This window comes from Phoxinus phoxinus (genome assembly GCF_949152265.1).
Source record: "Phoxinus phoxinus genome assembly, chromosome: 13".
Classification (NCBI taxonomy): Eukaryota; Metazoa; Chordata; class Actinopteri; order Cypriniformes; family Leuciscidae; genus Phoxinus; species Phoxinus phoxinus.
In genome coordinates this window covers 9,237,363-9,257,306 of record NC_136888.1, presented here as the reverse complement: position 1 = coordinate 9,257,306, position 19,944 = coordinate 9,237,363, and the positions used below count along the sequence as shown (strand labels likewise).

General features: G+C 37.9%; 1 protein-coding gene across 4 annotated transcripts in view; it reads left to right on the top strand.

Annotated features, from left to right (window-relative positions):
• The window catches only part of supt3h (SPT3 homolog, SAGA and STAGA complex component), a 130,713-nt gene that overhangs the window by 106,634 nt on the left and 4,135 nt on the right, over positions 1 to 19,944 (top strand). For 2 of the 4 annotated variants that reach the window (XM_079631901.1, XM_079631900.1), the window contains exons 8-11: positions 1,501 to 1,613; positions 1,902 to 2,012; positions 3,471 to 3,638; positions 5,854 to 5,964. In XM_079631901.1, the coding sequence (XP_079488027.1) occupies positions 1,501 to 1,613; positions 1,902 to 2,012; positions 3,471 to 3,638; positions 5,854 to 5,964 (503 nt within the window). The remainder of the gene's footprint in view (positions 1 to 1,500; positions 1,614 to 1,901; positions 2,013 to 3,470; positions 3,639 to 5,853; positions 5,965 to 19,944) is intronic. The other 2 variants (XM_079631902.1, XM_079631903.1) reach the window with 1 other exon arrangement.

Here is a 19,944-nt window from a genome sequence, read left to right as displayed (position 1 = left end):
AAAAGTATTTTTGATGCTTCAAAAACTTCTAACTAACCCACTGATGTCACATGGACTACTTTGATGATGTTTATATTACCTTTATGGACATGGACAGTATACTGTATATACAGCTTCAATGGAGGGACAGAAATCTCTCAGAAATCGTTGATTTTGTGAAGTTTTTTTAAAATGGAAAGTCAAGTGTATTGCTTAGTAGGTTATAGCATCTCACGTTCTGTACTGCACATTTTGGAAAAAAATTATTATAAATCTTGCCATTGTGTACTACGAAAATATTTGCTCTTACGACAAACTGCTTGTTATTTCCTCACTTTGGTACATCATGTTCTTACAGAGCCCATAAAGGGACATGGTGAAGGACATTTTTTATTTTCTTTATTCGTTTTATTTACAAATTATTTGTCGATGCTTTTGCGTTCTCTCGCAAATGTTTTGCGTTCACCCGTGAAACTTTGGATTTTTCTCGCAAAGACCTCAAAAGGATTTGCGAGCGAACACAAAGTTTCTCGGGGGAACGCAAAGGTTTTGTGAGGGAACGCAAAGTTCTCAGGGAAAAAAGGTTTCGCAAACGAACACAAAGTTTCTCAGGGAGAACACAAAGGTTTTGTGAGGGAACACAAAGTTTCTCAGGGGAACGCAAAGGTTTCGCGAGCAAACGCAAAGTTTCTCGCGGAAACAAAGGTTTCGCAAAGGAACGCAAAGTTTCTCAGGGGAACGCAAATGTTTCACGTACAAACGCAAAGTTTTTCAGAGGAACGCAAAGGTTTTTCGAGCAAACGCAAAGTTTCTCAGGGGGAACGCAGGAGGAACACAGAGGTTTCATGGGGGAACGCTAAGGTTTCATAAGCAAACGCGAAGTTGGGAGGAACACAAAGTTTCTCGGGGGAACGCAAATGTTTCACGAACAAATGCAAAATTTCTCGGGGGAACGCTAAGGTTTTGCGAGCAAACGCAAAGTTGGGAGGAACACAAATGTTTTGCGAGTGAACGCAAAGTTTCTCGGGGGAACGCAAAGGTTTTGCGAGCAAACGTAAAGTTGGGAGGAACACAAATGTTTTGCGAGTGAACGCAAAGTTTCTCGGGGGAACGCAAAGGTTTTGCGAGCAAACGTAAAGTTGGGAGGAACACAAATGTTTTGCGAGTGAACACAAAGTTTCTCGGGGGAACGCAAATGTTTCGTGAGTGAATGCAAAGTTACTTGAGGTAACGCAAAGGTTTCATGAGCAAACGCAACGTTTTTTGGGGTATCGCCATGGTTTTGCGAGCGAACGCAAAGTTTCTGGTGGGAACGCAAAGGTTTTTATTAGCGAACGCAAGGTTGGCAGGAACGCAAAGGTTTCGCAAGCGAATGCAAAGTTTTTTTGGGGGAACACAAAGGTTTCGCGAGCAAAAGCATTTATTTTTCGTCCCATCTCATATTATTTTTCCACCACCATGTCCCTTTATGAGTTTTGTATGTTCTCACTCAAAATAATTCAAACGATTTGCTCTGTTTAGCTAAAAAGGCCTCGAAATTTCGCGAGTGGCTGGACTGCAGCAGTCTGGATGTGAAGCCCAACGCCATGTCCATGGAGATCCTGTCGTATCTGGCCTACGAGACAGTGGCCCAGGTGAGCCGCCATCACACTGTATTTTCTTTTTTTTATCTTACTGTCTCATTTTAGGAAATCACTCTAACATTTGGTAAATTGGAACTTTACTTTCACTCCATTTCTGTTTCCAATGCAATAAACCCAGAAAGCCAACATGAAATCAGACCCCTGAAAATAACCTCTTTTGAAGCGTTCCAGTGCTTTGATTGTTTAATATGATGTTTCCTGGAGAAAAAAAAAAGATCATCATCTTGTTTTTCATATCAAGTGACATTGCTCATAAGCTGATATGGTTTTATATTTTAGGTTGTCGACCTTGCCCTGTTGGTTAAACAAGATATGACTCCCAAAACGGGCGATCCGTTTCAACACGCCATATCAGCAACTTTCATCCAGTACTGCAACTCCTCGGCTGAGGTAAACAAAACCATTTTTAGTTGACTCTCTGTTAGTCACTGTTGTTATTGTTAACTAAAATGAGATGAAACCTTAAGAAAACTTCTAAACTTTTTAAAGAGAATTGAACAACTTTCTAAATGAAAATGAGATGTTGGCTTGGCAACTAACTAAAATAAATAAGTTTTAATACTAAAATGACTAAAACTAAACTCAAATGAAAATAAATGAAAGCTAAATATTAATACATAAAAAGCAAAAACTGATAAAAATGACAACAAAATTATTAAAATATAAAATAACATTAAAAAGAAAACTGAAAAAATAAAAGCTAATTCAAAATATTTTTTCTCTAAATAATATAACAGTATATACATAATATTAAAATAACATTGTTGTTAGTGAATGATATTTGGAAATTATAAGCTGTTGTTTAAGGTTCAGTTCCCTCCAAAAATGATAATGTACTCGACCTCATGACGCTCAAAACCTGTTTGACTTTCTTTTGTGGAGAAGAAGTTTAGCAAAAAACAATGAAAGTGGATGGCAACGGATGCGGTCAAGCTGCTAAAATCACAAAAGAACCATACATGTGCATTGTGCAATAAAAGTAAAGACCACCATGAACATTTTTCAAAACATCTTTTGTTTGTAACAGTAAATGATGACAGAATGACAGTCGATCATTGTTTTCTAGTTCTTCTCAGGAGGAAAGCCAGTTATTGTGCCAGTAATGTGTTTTTTATTTGGTTTAAGCTGCATGCAAGTGATATTCTTCACCAATGCGTTCGTATGTTGTAATCCACTGTTAAAATGTGTTTTATCAGATTAGTTGCAGTTTGGTGAGTCTATAGAATAGTTTAAGTGGCGTAAATGTATGTGTAGGGATGTGTCAACAGCTTTCTCCGAGCGCTTGTCCATTGGTAAAGAAAAGAAAACAAGACTGTCCCGCTCCGTGGGTTTGACCTCTCGCCAAGTAGGGCCGCCAAGTTTGTCCAAGGTGGTTTTGAGCTGCGGGATCCGTTCCATGGATGGACTTCTCTGTCACTGAAACCACAAAAACCTCATCTGTCTCTCTTACTCTCTTTTTTTCGGACTCAGCCAAGGCCACTCCGGGTCTGGAAGCGCACATGGTATTTTTTAAGCCTGAATTCCAGTATTGTTTTTCTCCTAAACCTTGGGGGTCGATGGTGTTCCCATGTGGCGAGAGTGACAGAATGACCCTGTGGTTTGAGCGATAGGACTGAGACGTGTCGTAAGACTTGCAGGTGATGTTTTTCAGGGTTGTGTTGAAATGTTTTGTAGCCGTGACCTTTTTACGTGATTGGTACTTTTGTGTTGCCTAAAAGGAGTGTTGTGTTGTGAGAAGGTTGAGCACATTGTGATCTTCATATGAGTTGCAGTCGTCTAACATCACTCTTAGAAAAATTATCAATAATTTATGTTCACGTACATGTGATTTTTCTGGTCTAATTTAAGGCTGCAAGCACCAAAAAGGAAACGGACTCTCCAGAAAACACCCCTCCGTCCACTCCCAGCGGCCCTCTGACGGCAGGACACCAGGGGAAGATGCACTCCATGGCCCAGGGCAACGGTGGGCCGAACCAAGATGGCAGCAGTAAGGTTAAACAGAGGAAAAGGAAGAAGGTACACAAATATTTTAGCATCTATATAATATTATTGTTATTTATGATAATATTGTCCTAACTATATGTTACAGACATTATTATGATATATGATTACTGCACCACTAGTGGTTTTTAAATGGAATTGCAGACATATTGGACATAACAAGAGTGGCTCAACCATTATTATTATTATATTTTTTAATTATTCCCTTATTTATTTATATATAAACTCAAACACTACCAGTCAAAAGTTTGGGATTGGTAAGATTTGTAATGTTTTTAGAAGAAGTCTCCTCTCACCATTTATTGATAAAACAAAACAAAACAAAAAACAGTAATAGTAACAGTCCTAATCATCCTCCTATATATACTAATTGGCTTCATCGCTGTCTCCTCTCCACCAATAAGCTGGTGTGTGGTGGGCGTTCTGGCGCAATATGGCTGCCGTCGCATCATCCAGGTGATGCTGCACATTGGTGGTGGTTGAGGAGATTCCCCCCTTCTATGTAAAGCGCTTTGGGTGTCCAGAAAAGCGCTATATAAATGTAATGAATTATTATTTATTATTATTAATATTGTGTTTTTTTTAAAACAGCTGTTTTCTATGTGAATATATAGTACAGTGTATTTTAATCATGTGATCAAAGCTGAATTTTCAGCATCATTACTTCAGTCTTCAGTGTCACATGGTCCTTCAGAAATCATTCTAATATGATGATTTGTTGCTCAAGAAACATTTCTTATTATTATCAATGTTGGAAACGGTTATTTACATTTTTATTTCAGGATTCTTTGATGAATAGAAAGTTCAAAAGAACAGCATTTATCTGAAATAGAAAGCTTTTGTAACATTAAACACTACTGTTCAAAAGTTTGGGGTCAGTAAGAATTTTTATGATTTTTTTTTTGGGGGGGGGGAAGAAATAAAATAAATCAATACTTTTATTCATCAAGGATGAATTAAATTGATCAAAAGTTACAGTAAAGACATTTATAATGTTACAATATATTTTATTTCAAATAAATGCTGTTCTTTTTAACTTTCTATTCATCAAAGAATCCTGAAAAAAAATGTACACAACTGTTTTCAACATTGATTATAATAATCAGCATATTAGAATGATCTCTGAAGGAAATAAATAAATACTGCAGCCTTGGTGAGCAGAAGAGACTTCTTATAAAAACATTACAAATCTTACAGATCCAAACATTTTGACTAGTAGTGTGTGTGTATATATATATATATATATATATATATATATATATATATATATATATATATATATATATATATATATATATATATATATATATATATATATATATATATATAAATCATAAATAATAATATATTATAGTGTATATTATACCTTATAATATTTAATTCCTTATAGTGTCTATTAAACCTATACCTATAATATTAATAATAACATTAATAATAAATTGTAAATAAATACATTTATAGAGTGTGTGTTACATACACTATTTATTATTATTGTTATTATTATAATTAATGTTAAATTTGCTCACTTTCATGTGCCATTTTAAGCTGGTCCAACCTATGACTGCATTGTAAAAATCCCTTGACTTCCATTGGTCAGACGAACCGATAATCCTGCGCCAACCCACAGCATTGGGCCACTCAGAAAACACCCTGACACTGTTTATTTTACACTAGAAGAAACCCTTAGGTTATTCTAATATTTCTTATAGATTCCAGCCTCTTCATAAGCACTAGAAACATTAGCAAGGAATGAGTCTAAATATTAAATATGTTCCTATTCACCCTGTTTTACTGACTCCAGTTTCTCTGATCTTTATTGCAAACATCCAAACAGGGAAGTTGTTTTCCCATCCGACTTAATACAGAGTTGAAATTGTTCCCTTCCCTCCAAGTGACTTCAGAGACACTGCAATTACAGCCAATCACACGCAGCACTAACGTTTACTGTCAAACCTCTATATATCAGTGCTGAAAGTTCATAAAGCATCAAATGACACATAGCATTTAAATCTCTCCGGAGGTAAAGCTCTGGCCCATCCTCCGATTTCGATTCCGAAAAGCGTGCATTTGTGTGTGTGTGTGTGTGTGTGTGTGTGTGTGTGTGTGTGTGTGTGTGTGTGTGTGCCGTGTCCTTGCCGGGCTGTGTTTGTGCATTAAACTGCAGGACTCCCACAGTGTTTTTGAATTAGCAATAATACGAGCTGTATTTTCTCTGTCTTCTTGGTTGCAGAGCGCGGCGGCCTGTGGCGCGGAGGCTCAGAGCAGTGCCATCCAACCAGCCCACATCAGAGAGGCCATCAGGCGCTACAGCCACAAGATTGGCCCGCTCTCCCCCTTCTCAGTACGTAATAACAGAGCCGTAAAAGAGTTATATTTATAATCGCAGCGCAGCCCCATTTTAAAGTGGTCAAGCCCTAAAGTATTGGAATTGTTTAGCGCAATTTGTGGTTAGTGTAATTTTCCTCATAAAAGTCACATAATTCTACTGGAGAATTAAATAAGCGGAATTTCGATCCTTTTTGGAAATACAAAGGAGATTTAATTTTGTTTTGTTTTCCGTAAGTTCTGTTTACGGCTGAGAAATGCCTGCTTATTCCGCGCACTTACGTATGCGACTTTGCAGCTCGCCGGCTGCGAGTTATAATTTTCCATCAGGCGCAGAAGTGTGGGAGTCTTAAGTGCTAGTCTGCATTTGAGAAATGGCTTTTGGAGGCTTTCTCACAGCCAATTTGGAGGCTTTTGCTATTGTGGTCAATCTGCAATTCACAGGTAATGAGCAATTTACCACTGACGGCCTACTTGATCGTTCCCGAGCCAACAGCCGCCAGAAGCCCTGGCAAAATCTGTTCTGCAGGGCTGCTTTGTGTTTTAAATACTGATATTTGTTACTTTTCATTATGATGTAATACAGTTATCACATAGCAAAGCACTAGATCATGGGCCGTTCTGCTTTTAATGCTAGTAGACAACGATTGTTTGTTCTCTTGAGGACTTGTTCAATAAGATCCTTCAAGAACACGCAAAACCTCTTGCGCTTAATTTGTTGTATTCTTCAATTTTATTTTATTTGGTTTTATTGTATTGTATTCATACAACCGTGTAAATGGTAGAAAATGTACAACACAGCTCTTGGCATGGAAATACCATCAGCTGCTGGCAGGGCATTCCTATTTTATTTCATTTTACAGCAGATTTAACTCGTGTTTTACCAAAGGACCTCCATGGTAATGCACAGCATCCTGGGATATTTCCGTCACGTCTCTTCCATGTTGTTTGGCCAAATATTCATTAAGAATTGCTCTGCTGTTGAAGAGGCCTTTGCAAACCAAAGTGTGATCAAAGCACTTTCTTATTACATCTCTAAATGAACTTAAAAGTCCTACAGTTTCAGTGTCACCAAGCAACGCAGGACAACTGTGACTGGATAGGGCCATTTCCATGGCATGAACACGAAGACGACATGTATAACTGTAGGAAACTGGGAGTTGCTCAGGGACGCAGTGTATTGTTTAATATATAAAACAGGTGTCATATGGTTTTCCAGGGTATGATGCTGAGTGAAGACTTCCAGATGTTCTCTAGTGCCACTTGCGTTCGCCTTTGATGAGTAAATCTCAGCTCCTTACTGGGAATGGCACTGGAATAATTAGACGGGGGGATGCGAGTGACTGAGTGAGTGCCGTCAGAACGGAGTTATCATGTAATTGGCTTGGTTTTATTGCGACTGGAGCCAGTTTAAACCCATGATTAATTGCACCAATAAGCAATTTTCACTCTGGGTCTTTAAAAAAAAAACAAAGGTAGAAGTAAGCCCTTGTTTGGAAGGTCGAGCGTATATGTGGTCGCTGACAGACGTGAGGCAATTTCTCATTAACGTGTACGGTTATCTATTGGGCCGCTCGGTGGTGCGGTCACGTTCCAGATTGCGCTGTACATATGAGCCAACCGTTAAGTCGACGTATTGACTTCAAATGCATATGAGATTCTCAACACTCCCCCAGCTTGAAACGAAGAGAAATAGCCAATCTGGAAACGGTTCACTTTCACTCAAGTTTCACCATTGTGGATGTGTAGCATTATGTAATTTAAATGTCTGCCCCAGTGACTGTTGTTGGAGGCTTTATCGGCCTCAAATTACCAAAATCAAGTCATTGTGAGATTATTAACTTTGAAATTGAATTAAGAGGGTAATGCAAGACCTAGAATCATTCAGAGATCATTAGATTACACTCACGCACAGGGCAACGCGATTACCTCCCCCGTCCGCAAGGACAGTAAGTCACCGGCCAAGAAGAAGTATACTTTTATTTGATTCCAGAGTCTGCTCTTGTGGAAAATCGGCTCATCAGATGGAATTGTTTTTCCTTTTGTGTTTGTTTCTGCCAGTTTTGAAGATGCCTGGCGAAAACATCCTTTTCTGATGCTTAAAGGGTTAGTTCACCCAAAAGTGAAAATTTTGTCAGTAATTACTCACCCTCATGTTGTTCTAACCCCGTAAGACTTTCGATCATCTTCGGAACACAAATTAAGATATTTTTGATGAAATCTGAGAGCTGTCTCACTCTTTCATAGGCTTCTATGTAATTTCATTCTGCCGGTCCAGAAAAGTTAGTAAAAACATTGTTAAAATAGTCCAAGTGACTACAGTGGCTCAACCTTAAGTTTATCAAGCGACTAGAATCCTTTTTGTGTGAAAAACAAAATAAAAATAAAGACTTTATTCAACTATTAATTTCCTTCTGTGTGGGGCTCTGAGTGAGTTCACAAGAAGATGACGCTCACGATCATTTGATAGGAAAGTGTGAAAGGTAAGCCATTAATTTTGCGGCATTGGTAAGGCACTTTTACGGTTTCTCGTTGGTTTCTCACGATTCGGACATCCAGGAAATGCACACTTTAGAACCATTTTAAACATTACATTGAGACTATAAACATTGCATTACACAAAAAGTATTCTCGTCGCTTGATAAACTTAAGGTTGAGCCACTGTAGTCACTTTGACTATTTTAACAATGTTTCTAATAACTTTTCTGGACCGGCAGAATGAAATTACATAGAAGCCTATGAGGAGTGAGACAGCTCTCAGATTTCATCAAAAATATCTTAATTTGTGTTCCGAAGATGACCGAAAGTCTCAAGGGGTTGGAACAACATGAGGGTGAGTAATTACTGACATAATTTTAATTTTTGGGTGAACTAACACTTTACTTTGACCTACTAATGTGAAGCTAGCGAGGAGAACTTTCTAGTGCGTTGTTGTGTCACCAGTACATGCCGTGTAAATGTAATATCCACAGGGATTTCATTTTAGTACACAGAAATTCACCTGTCAGTCATTTTCAAAGCGTTGCATCTGTTGAAAATACAATTTTTTCGATAGACTTGTTATACATTGTGGTCAATTATAAAGCACTGTATCACTGCTTTTTTATAATTAAAACTTTTTTTATTTTCTTAAAGGAGAACTCCGGTCAATTTTAACATTGAGCTCAATTTTTAGTAAATTTGGAGTGCTGTCAATACAGAGAACAACGACAAAAATCGGTGTTGCCTACACCGTGTTATCCTCTTTTTAAAATTTGCACCCTGTTGACTTGAATGGGGCACGTTTCATTTTCTTGAAAATTCCGAGAAATTTTTTCATTTTTCATTTCCGTTTTTGACCGGAGTTCTCCTTTAAGAAACTGCGAGAAACCCATGTGAAACTCACTGCCATGATGTTGTGTTGGTGTTTTTAAGTAGTTTTTAGTACATTGGAATTTGGTATCTAGGGTGTTACTATGTGGTCGCTAATGTGTTCTTGGTGTTTTTTTAGTACATTGTTTTGCGTTTGCTAGGTGTTCTAACTAGTTGTGATGTTTTGAGTGTTTTTATTTAGCATGTTGTTATGTGCTTGTTAGGGTGTTTCTATGTTGTTGCTAGGCTGTTCTGACTGGTTTTTACAGCGTTTCTATGCCAGTGCTGAGGAGGTTTGAGTGTTTTTGAGTTAATTTGCTATGGTGTTGCTTTGGAGTTGCAATTGTGTTTCGAGTAATTCTTTTGCACAATGCTATGTGGTTTCTAAGGTGTTGCTATGCAAGGGGTTGCTTATGTGTTCATGGTGGTTTTAAGTACATTGCTATGCGGTTGGTAGGTGTTCTAATTGGTTGTTAGAGCATTGTTATGCTGTTGCTTTGGTGGTTTGAGTGTTTTTACCTTGCACGTTGCTATGTGGTTGCTGGGTGTTCTGGGTGGTTTTTAGTGTGCAACTATGCGGTTACTATGAAGTTCTAGCTGATTTTTGGGGCGTTGCTATGCCATTACTAAGGTAGTTTGATGGCCAGTTTTCCCCAGTGCATTGCTAGGATGTTATTAGGGGGTTCTGGGTGGTTACTAAGGTTTTCTAAGTGGTTTAGCATGTTGCTATGTGGTTGCATGTTTGTTTTAGGTTGATAGTGATATAAATAGTAAATCTTGCCTAAACAAAAGCTTCAGACAAGCACAAAAGTGTATCCTGAAGAGCTAGAGATACGTTCATCATTGCTAGATGTGTTCAAATTCCATTGGCCATTATGCATGTTTAGAAATTGCTGTGAAAGCAATATTTTGTGCCTTACTTACAGTTTCCACCGGCCTCGCTTTACGTACGACTTTTTGCCAGAGACAACAAATGGGGGAGTGATGCGTCTCCTCTCTTGTTTATTGCCCCATCGTCTCTATATCTGAGGATGGACGTCTTGTACCGGGCTGCTGACATCCACAGAACTCTCTGTTTCTGTGCCCTTTTCAATGCCTCATAAATGCTGCTCTATAAACGGCCCGTTGGACCAGGTTTTACATCCCTGAATTCCAGTTGCGTCCCTCGTGTTGGCATCAGACGCCAGTTCCTGCGCTCAGTGTCTACAGAGCCATTGAAAACCTTCCCTAACAATTACACATTTACAAGTAGAGACATTCTTCCCTGTGGTTTGAATCGCTTGTTATTACTCCATGAAATTGCTTTGTGGATGTCAAGTGAACAGTCGGACTGGCAGAGTCGTACAGAAGTGGGTCAGTTGGAATGGGAAAACGGCATACGGTAGTCTTCCAAAGAGGCAATATTTTATCGAAATGATATTCAAACCTCCCAGTGCAGAAATACAGCCCAAGTACTGGCGCCATTTGAAGTAAAGCGTAATATTTGTCTTTGAAATACGTTTATCAGAGAAAGAACAGCACTCTACAGTAATGTCCAACTTCCTGGATTATGAGCCTTGAACACAAAGAACTGTATTTGTTTTTATTTTACGCCAAAGTGTTGGCAATGGCGGCCTATCTTTTCTTATTTGTTGAAGCATTGATATAAAAATACTATGCCATTAGAAGCATGAAGCTGAGTGTTTGGTGCCAGAAAACGCTTTGCTATTTCTCTCTCTAGATTTATGGAGTCGCTTTTTTTTTCTCTCCCCCCTCTCCTTCAGTATAATTTCTGTTGAGCCGCATCTGGAAGTATTTATTTCAGTGCCATGTAATCCATCTCGTGGCGCAGTAAACAGACTGGCTATTATTTTTTGAATAAAGTCTCATCTTCAGGCTTCGAGAGAGCGGAGTGCTGCCTGCGAGTCCTCCTGGCTGTTTCAGATGCTATTGATTTACGTTGGGTTTTTCCACATGCTGACCCCCAAATCCCACTTCACAGCGAGGTGGTGTACAGTACGGCCCATTAAGTCAGAGTTCTGGGGATGCACTTCCCCGCTGGAGTGTGCTGGATCTGGCTGCGTTTCGACTCCCCAAATAACGGGGCTCCGCAGCACAATAACAACTCTAATCCTTTGCCCAGAACTCTCGAAGGTGCCGCTTTACTCTAAATCACGCCACTTTTAGCATTTCTTCTGTTCAGACTTGAGGATAAAGCTCAAATTCTGATTATAATAGCGCTGTTTACAACATACCCTCATTGGGTATTTCCAAAAGAAATTAAGCAATATAATTTATTACTATTGGGTTTTATGATGCCATCACTTATGTTTACTGATTGTGGCTATGCCATGACTTGGATCAGGGATTCCCAAACTTTGCTTGGTCAGCTGAACCCTTTGACCTCATATATTTACTAGAAATAATCTACAGTATATCTGTCTGTCTGTTCTTGATGTTATACACATTATGTTGATGTTATATACATGTTTAAGAAAGAACAGACTGACAGTTGATGTGGAGTAAGTAAATGTACACAGATATATATTTACATACACGTGTGGTGTGTGTGTGTGTGTGTGTGTGTGTGTGTGTGTGTGTGTGTGTGTGTGTGTGTGTGTGTGTGTGTGTGTGTGTGTGTGTGTGTGTGTGTACGTGCGTGTGTGTGTGTGAGTGGGGGAGGGGGGGTGGGTGGCTGCGTGTGTACTTCTGTGGACCAGTTTAGACCATTGGATTGAGGACGAAGTGGGTAAATTAAGGACCTTTTGACCAGTTCTCACTATCTTACGCCTTAGTTTTAGGTTTATTTATTCATTTATTTATTTGTATAAGCTTAAACAAGAAAAACTCTTGATATTTAAATTATTTTTTACCAAAGGGTCCTGGCCAAGACAGGCAGCACACTAGTTAAACATGAAAAATCATTTAAACATGAAAACAAAATAATGAATTACATATATGAAAAATGTATACAATATAATTGAAAACAATTACAGTCAGGTAAACCTGTGACCAAATCATTTAAAGGTCCTGTTTTTCCTTCGTTTTTGAAGCTTTGATTGTGTTTACAGTGTGCAATATAACATGTTCATGTTTCGCGTGTAAAAAAACTCAGTATTTTTCACAAAATGTACTTATCTGTATACCGCTGTTTTCACTGTCCTAAAAACGGGCTGATGACTTCCTTGTTCTATGAAGTCCCTCCTTCAGAAATACGTAACGAGTTCTGATTGTGCCAGCGGTTCCTGTGTTGTGATTCGACAGCAGCTTAGCGCATGTTGCCCGGAAAGGTCACGCCTCTTACCATAACGTGGAGATGCATGCGCTCAGTAGTTATTGTTAACATGGCCAAACAAAGGTGATTTGACTCTGGGATGAAAATAACAGCCTCTCGACGATATGGCGACAAAAACTCTACGCAACTCTTCCTCTTCTCTGTAGGAGCGCAACAAGACCACGCCCCCTTTTTTTGTGTATTCCTGTGTGCGGAGGTTAGTCAAATAACTGTTCTAGTGACGTCATTAAAGCAGGATGTAGACGGATGTAGTCCAAACCGGCCGTTCGCTCTATGCTTTGAAAGGGGACTTCTGTTAAATAAAATATCTCGCTTGGCATTGAACTTTGAGCTTTATAATTTTACAGGTATTGTTTATGCTCTAACAGCAACATTACACACTAGCTAAAGTTAAAAAATGGGATCACGAAGAACAGGACCTTTAAAATACTCTTAAATTCATTTAGAGAGACCAACTCTTTAAAGGATAATTTATCTTGTATTCCAATCAGACAGAGCAGCATAACTAAACGCCCTTTTTACCCATATTTGGACTTTCGGATGTTTAAAAGATAATATTCTTGTGAACGAAGACCATAAATCTTTACACCTTTTAATGGTAAAATAAAGGGGAAGCAAAACCAGGATAGTTTTATATATAAAGATGTACCAGTGCTGTGATGGCTTTTGAATTGGTAATAAACCTTAAAGCTCCATGATAAACTGAATACAATGCCTAAACAATGCTTAGGTACCTGCAGATAGATAATATCATAATAATCGAACACTGACAAAAAAGTAGCAGCTACCAATCTCCTCCTTGCTTCAAACGAAAGACATGACTTAACTCTAAAGAAAAAGCCCAATTTCAACTTTAATTTCATTACAAGATGCTGAACATAGGGCCGAATGAGTCATCAATTAAAAATCCCCCAAATATATATTGAGAAACTATTTAAATCACTGAACCTTAGAAAATTGAACATGGACTTGAGAGAGACTTCCTATTTGAAAACATCATTAGTTTCGTTTTAAATCCCTCAATGTATGCTGAACTTCAGTACATTAAAACGTATTGAAGATCATTCAGGGCCTTATCTAGTGTTGTTGCAGAGGAATAAATCACCATATCGTCAGCATATAAATTAAAATATGAATGTCTAATGTTAATCCCAATATTATGAATATATAAAATAAATAAGAGTGGTCCAAGGACCGATACCTGTGGTACGCCTTTCGTCACAATCAAGGTTTCCAAAGGGATCCCACCCCCAATATATATACATAGAGTTATACCCGATAAATAGTTCACAAATCATCCAACAGCTTTCACTGATAAACCTACACTGATAAGCCTCTGCTTCAGTATTTCATGATTTAAAATATCAAAAGCGTTAGATAATGTGATTAAAATAGAGTGACGCAGCGTTTCTTAGTTAAACCATTAGGTCATTTAATACTTTTAAATTCGCTTTGTTTGTACTATATTTTTTCCTCAAACCTTATTTGAGGAGAAACTCTTTTAATTGATCTTTCACAGTTGATTCCAAAACCTTAATTAAAATAGACAATTTGTAGATAGTCCTGTGGTTATTTAGTACAGTTGGATCACCCCTTTGAATAATGGCAGACCATAAGCTGTTAACATAAGCAGCTATCTCCAGATAGAAGATTTCATTCGTAGATAAAGAAAGAATAAAAAGATATGTTAATGGTGGAGCAATGAAATCAACTGCCAACTTCAAAAAAATATGAAATATATTAACCAAATAAATAAATATTAACTTCTAAAACTGTCACTGGACTAAAGTCAGATACTTGATCTGCCTTAAAATGACTTTCATCAGAATAAACATTTAAAGAGTTGTCAAGGGTCAAATTATTAGATGTTTAGGGTTAGGGAAGGGAAGGGTTGGGGTTAGGCAGTTGTAATAAGGCACTTGTGATGGTCAAGGTTGTAGGGTCCTCAAAAAGAGAAATTGTGTGTTTGTAAAAAAAAAAATATATATATATATATATATATATCACTATTTTTATTTGACATAAAAGTTGGATGGCGGAAGATTATATATAATTATTGTTCATTTATATATTAATAATATATTTTTGATTTGTGTTAAATTAGAACCCTACTAGTAATCGGCATCCACACCATCCTGCTCATTCTACCCATGAAACCTGGACCTGATGATTTTACAGACACAGATACGCTCGAGAGAGAGAGCGGGTAGACGGTCTGAAATTCGTTATTGCATTAAAACCCACACTTAGCCTTGTCTATTTTCCCAAGCCCTCTGGATTTCAGATCGAAGGCGTTTGAAGGAGGTTCTGACCCGGGACGACTGTACATTGATACAGTTGAACTTGCAGGCAGACTTGAGCGCTGGCAGTCTGACGGTGGGGAAGTCCCGGTCATACGCCATCTCGTACGGACCGCAGCCTTGATCCAATTCAGTCGGCTCCAAGCAGACAGGACCACTGCGCGTATCCCTGTCCTCTCCCTCCTCCCGGAGCTCTCGGCGCCGGCACACACTCACACCAGAGCTCGCACACATTCCCACATCTGTCTTATGCTGCTCATGAATATGCACGAGCAGGAGTTACACTTATGGTAACGTCTCATTACGGTCAGCGAAATGCACAATCATGCAGCTTTCTGCTATCTTGTCTTTACATGCCTCTCAGACCTTTCATTCACACGTTTGTAAAAGGTTAGTCCGCCCAAAAATGAAAGTCCTGTCATTCATCATCATTTACACACCCTCATATTGTTCCAAGGTGTAAAATAGAGCCAACGATATCTTTGTTTTAGGAAAAGAGCAAAGTCATTTGTTGGAAAATCGTGCCTTTTCAACTCTCAAATCCCTTTTGCTCTCACTTTCAAGTTTAAAAATACAAAAGTGTGAATGAGATTTAAGAGCTAAGCTGTTGGGAAATTTTCAACAGCCTTTTCCTCGCAACGCTATCGTTTAATTTTAGAGGACATAAAATATAGCGTACAATTTGCATGGCTGTGTTATTTTCTTTCAGAATCATCATTGGCTGGTAGAAACTTAAAAACTGTTGGTCAAATTATTAGATGTTTAATGTTAGGGTTAGGGAAGGGTTGGGGTTAGGCACTAATAAGGCACTTGTGATGGTCAAGGTTATAAAACATTGAATAATTTGAAGTGATGTTACATCATTAAGGACTAGCATGAACTAACGTTGGACTTTAGGGGAAGCATTTAAATAATTCTATGAATGAACTTAAAAAATGCAGAATTAATTGAATCTTATTGTGGATCGTTTCAAACAGAAACTTTCTGCATTTGTAAAAATCGGATCGTAAGCCTATGAATTGTGAATCGAATCGATTCACTGTCTACCCAAAGATTCACAGCCCTAGTTCCACAGAAGAAAGTGTTCATACAGTTTGGAGCGACATTGTTGTGAGTAAATGACGAGAGACCTTTCGTTTTTGGGGTGAACTATCCCTGTCTTTTTCTCGTCCAGTCTTTGGGGTGAAGTTCCTTGCCCAGGCTTAGTCTGTGACAGATCTTTGTTTTTCTTTGCTGGTATTTATGTTCTTTTTGTACCGAAGTGTTTAAATGTATTCCTGAACCTTTTGTCTAATGTGTATCTTGGCCTGCGAACCTTGTGTAAAAATGACAAGAAGCGAACTATTGGAGGTGTTGGAGGCTGAAATATGCACCCACTCAGTTTTATGGTGCGTGCGATGGACTCGGTTTTTGTTTATTGACACTAACAATGTTTCTGTGTTCGTCAAACCGGCCAGGCACCGTAAAACAATGACTGTCTGAAACGGTCACACACGAGACCCGTGGCACATTGTTTATGACACGCGGTAAACAATGCCTGATGGCCACCATTTTTATATTTGGCATAAAAATGAGAGGAACACAGAATGATATTCTAGCTAATGAGTTGCATATGCGAGTTCTCAGTGCAGGACTGATAATTGGAGTGTCATCTCTCAGCGGAGAGGAGACAGTTTGTCTCTCACATTTACGCGTCCGCCTGAGACTCGACGGCCAACGAGAGGACACCGCGGCGCTGATCAAAGATAAACCTCCTCTCTCCAGGGGTCATCCTTCTTTTTTCTGCACAATCCTGGCAGAGATGCAGCTTAACAGGCTAGAAAAGAGAAGTGCAAACAGTTTCCTTCCTCACGCAAACAAGACGACCAAAGAAGCTTCTCTTTCAACTTGGCTCGGTTTTTGCCTGCCAAAGCGGCCGAAGCACTGGAGAGTTCTTTTATGAGTTGAGCTGCTCTCTCCCTGTAATGGCGATTCAATCACGCTGTGTTTAATATTAGAGTAATTCACCTCTTTATAACTAATGTGTGTGTGTGTGTGTGTATATATATATACCAAATATATATATATATATATATATATACTGCATGTATACACATATATTCATTTTCTTGTCCTTTTTGGTCCCCATGAGAAAAACTGCTTAAATATAATGAGTGATGTTTTTTTTTTTGAAAATGTAAAAATGCAGAAAGTTTTGTGTGATGGGTAGAGTTAAGAAGGTAGAATACAGTTTATACAGTATCATTATGTCTATGGAAATTCCCCATAAAACATGAAAGCACAACGTGTTTCCAGTGCACACATATAATTATAACAAGACACATAGTAACATTTAAGAAAAACATGAATAAGTGGAACTAATAGTTATTATCTCCAAACTTTTTAATTAATGGGACTAAAAATTATTATTATCAATGTTGATAACAAATTTTTGCATTTGTGGTAAGATTAAAAAAGAGAAGAGAAATTAATTATATTATTCAGCAATGATGCAATAATTGACAATAAAAAATGTTTTTTTTTATAATGTTACAAAAGATTTCTATTTAATAAATGCTTAAATACATTTACTAAATAAATGTAATAAATACTGTTCATTGAACTCTCTATTCATCAAAGAATTCTGAAAAAAGTATCACCATTTCCACAAAAATGTTAAACAGCACAAATATTAATAAGATATGTTTCTTGAGCATCAAATCCTCATATTAGAATGATTTCTGAAGGATCATGTGACACTGAAGACTCGAGTAAAGATGCAGAAAATTCAGCTTTGATCACAGGAATACATTACATTTTAATATAAACTCAAATAGAAAACAGTTCTTTAAATTTGTATTAATATTTTGCAATATTACTTTATTACGCCTCCTTAATATTTATTTTTACTGTATTTTTGATTAAATAAATGCAGCCTTGGTGAGCAGAAGAGACTTTTTTCAAAAACATACAAAATTTTAATTGCAACTTTTGAATAGGTTTATTTATATATTATTTAATGTGTATATACTTTATCGGTTTATATCAGTACAATAGGTAATTTCTCCCGCTGCGAGTAAATCATTATATTTTTTTTTTATTCTGTGACAGTGGGCTGTCTGTAATGATACATTGTAAATAAATAAAAAAGCAATTAATGTGTGTGTGTGACCCCTTTGACCGTTGTGTACACAAGTCCAATCCTAGAGCAAATAATCTTGCTCATGAATATAAAATCCACACTGTTATTTCTCTTTAGATATTGTGTCAGGCTCACACGGTTGGAGAAAATCATTAATTCACATCATGCCACCAATGCAAATTTAACAGCTTGCGCGGATAACCGCCAACATGTGTTGACCATTCATTCACAGAAGTGAAGGACACGAGCGCGCGTCCAATAAAGCCTTCCAGACCCCTGCCAGCCTTCCGTATCCACCGATCCCAGATTTCTGATCCATACGCCATGGGTGTCAGCAGAGCCCGTAATATATATCCAGGCAATAAAAGCAGCGAGGGTCAGTTGCTGGGCTACTGGAATGCGTTTTTACAGCGGCGCTTCTGTACGAGGACTCTGAAACCGCACGCTCTCTTCCTTCTTGTACTGTCAGCAGGCGATATTTCATCAGAAAGCCTCTCTCCACACAGATGCTTCCTCTGCCCATGTTGCAGATATTTTCTCCGTGAGTTGTTCTTGGACCCCGTGGGCAGAGGTGCCACCCACTGCCAAGGCCACGGGCCTGGATGAGCCCGGCCTGAACCCGGAGACCTCCGCGGAGTGTTTCCATAAGGGGGGAGCGCAGGTCTTACTTAGCACTATTTATCTGCAAAAATGGAGATTTATGAATGGTCGAGCAGAGGCAGTTTGAGGCGGAATGTTTCGCCCGCGTTTGAGTTAGCCCTGTGTTTATATATTGCAGTTAATGGAATTTAAAGAGGACAGAATGAGATCAGAAGCGCTCTTTTATTCTGCCTCCCTTTCATCAGTGTCCTTTTCAATTTGACTCCGTCATTTATATTTGCTCTTTGCACCGCACCGTTTCCCAGCTTGAATAAGTTGCAGGTGCTAAAACGCATTGTGCAAGTGTGTTTGGGGAATTCACTCCTTGATTTCCTCTTTCACAGCATAATTTCTGTTCACAGAAACAGATGTGACTTTTTAGGTGGGTTAAAAAGTTGTGAGATATCTTCCTCAACAGAAATTCAGTCGGATTCAGCACAAAAATGCCACTAAAAGTCCCCGGCTGTTTCAGTTTGAGTGTTGTTAAATGTGGGGCTAATATAATGGGATATTTGACTGACCTAAAATCAGCTCTGAAAACACTGAAACATGAAGAAAACACTCCTAAGACTTGAAACTGCAGTTTACTCTGACATTAGACAGTATGGAGTGCTTTAATCAAGCAACGGAAATGGCAAAATATATATTTAAAAAAATATATATAAAAAAAAAATATATATATATATATATATCATGGCTTTTTTCTAAATTTGTACAATCAGGGCTTTTTATGATAAAAAAAAAATTCCATGTTTAATAAGTTTCTGGTCTCTATGTTAGATGAAATAGCTGTTTCGAAATGTATTTATACATTTATATATACAGTCAAAGCAAAAAAAAAATCCGGCAACGGATATAATTTGGGATTTATGTTTTTACTATGGGTTCAGGACACTATAGTTAATATGTGTAAGTGAGGATAGCAAAATAAATTAAACTGTGACATATTATACGGGAAAATTAAGACTACAAGTAAAATGTATAAAAATTTGGGACCAAAATTTATTCAGACACTTATTCAGACACCTGACAATATTTTACTTAAGCATTTTTTTTTTGCTTAATTGTTAATGCGACCGTTTTACACCACAGACTGAACTAAATTAAGCATTGCTTGGTAATTTGTTGACCTGAAAAGTTATTATCTAATTGTATACTTAAATTTATCAGCTGACAGATATTCAACCTAACTCATGAGTGAGACAGTCTAACAGAAGAATGGCCAAAACCAGTGAAATATCAACTGATTTGATAACTCTTGTTAACTTTTAAGTTATTGTCATATTTTAATACCATTTTCTATAGCGAATA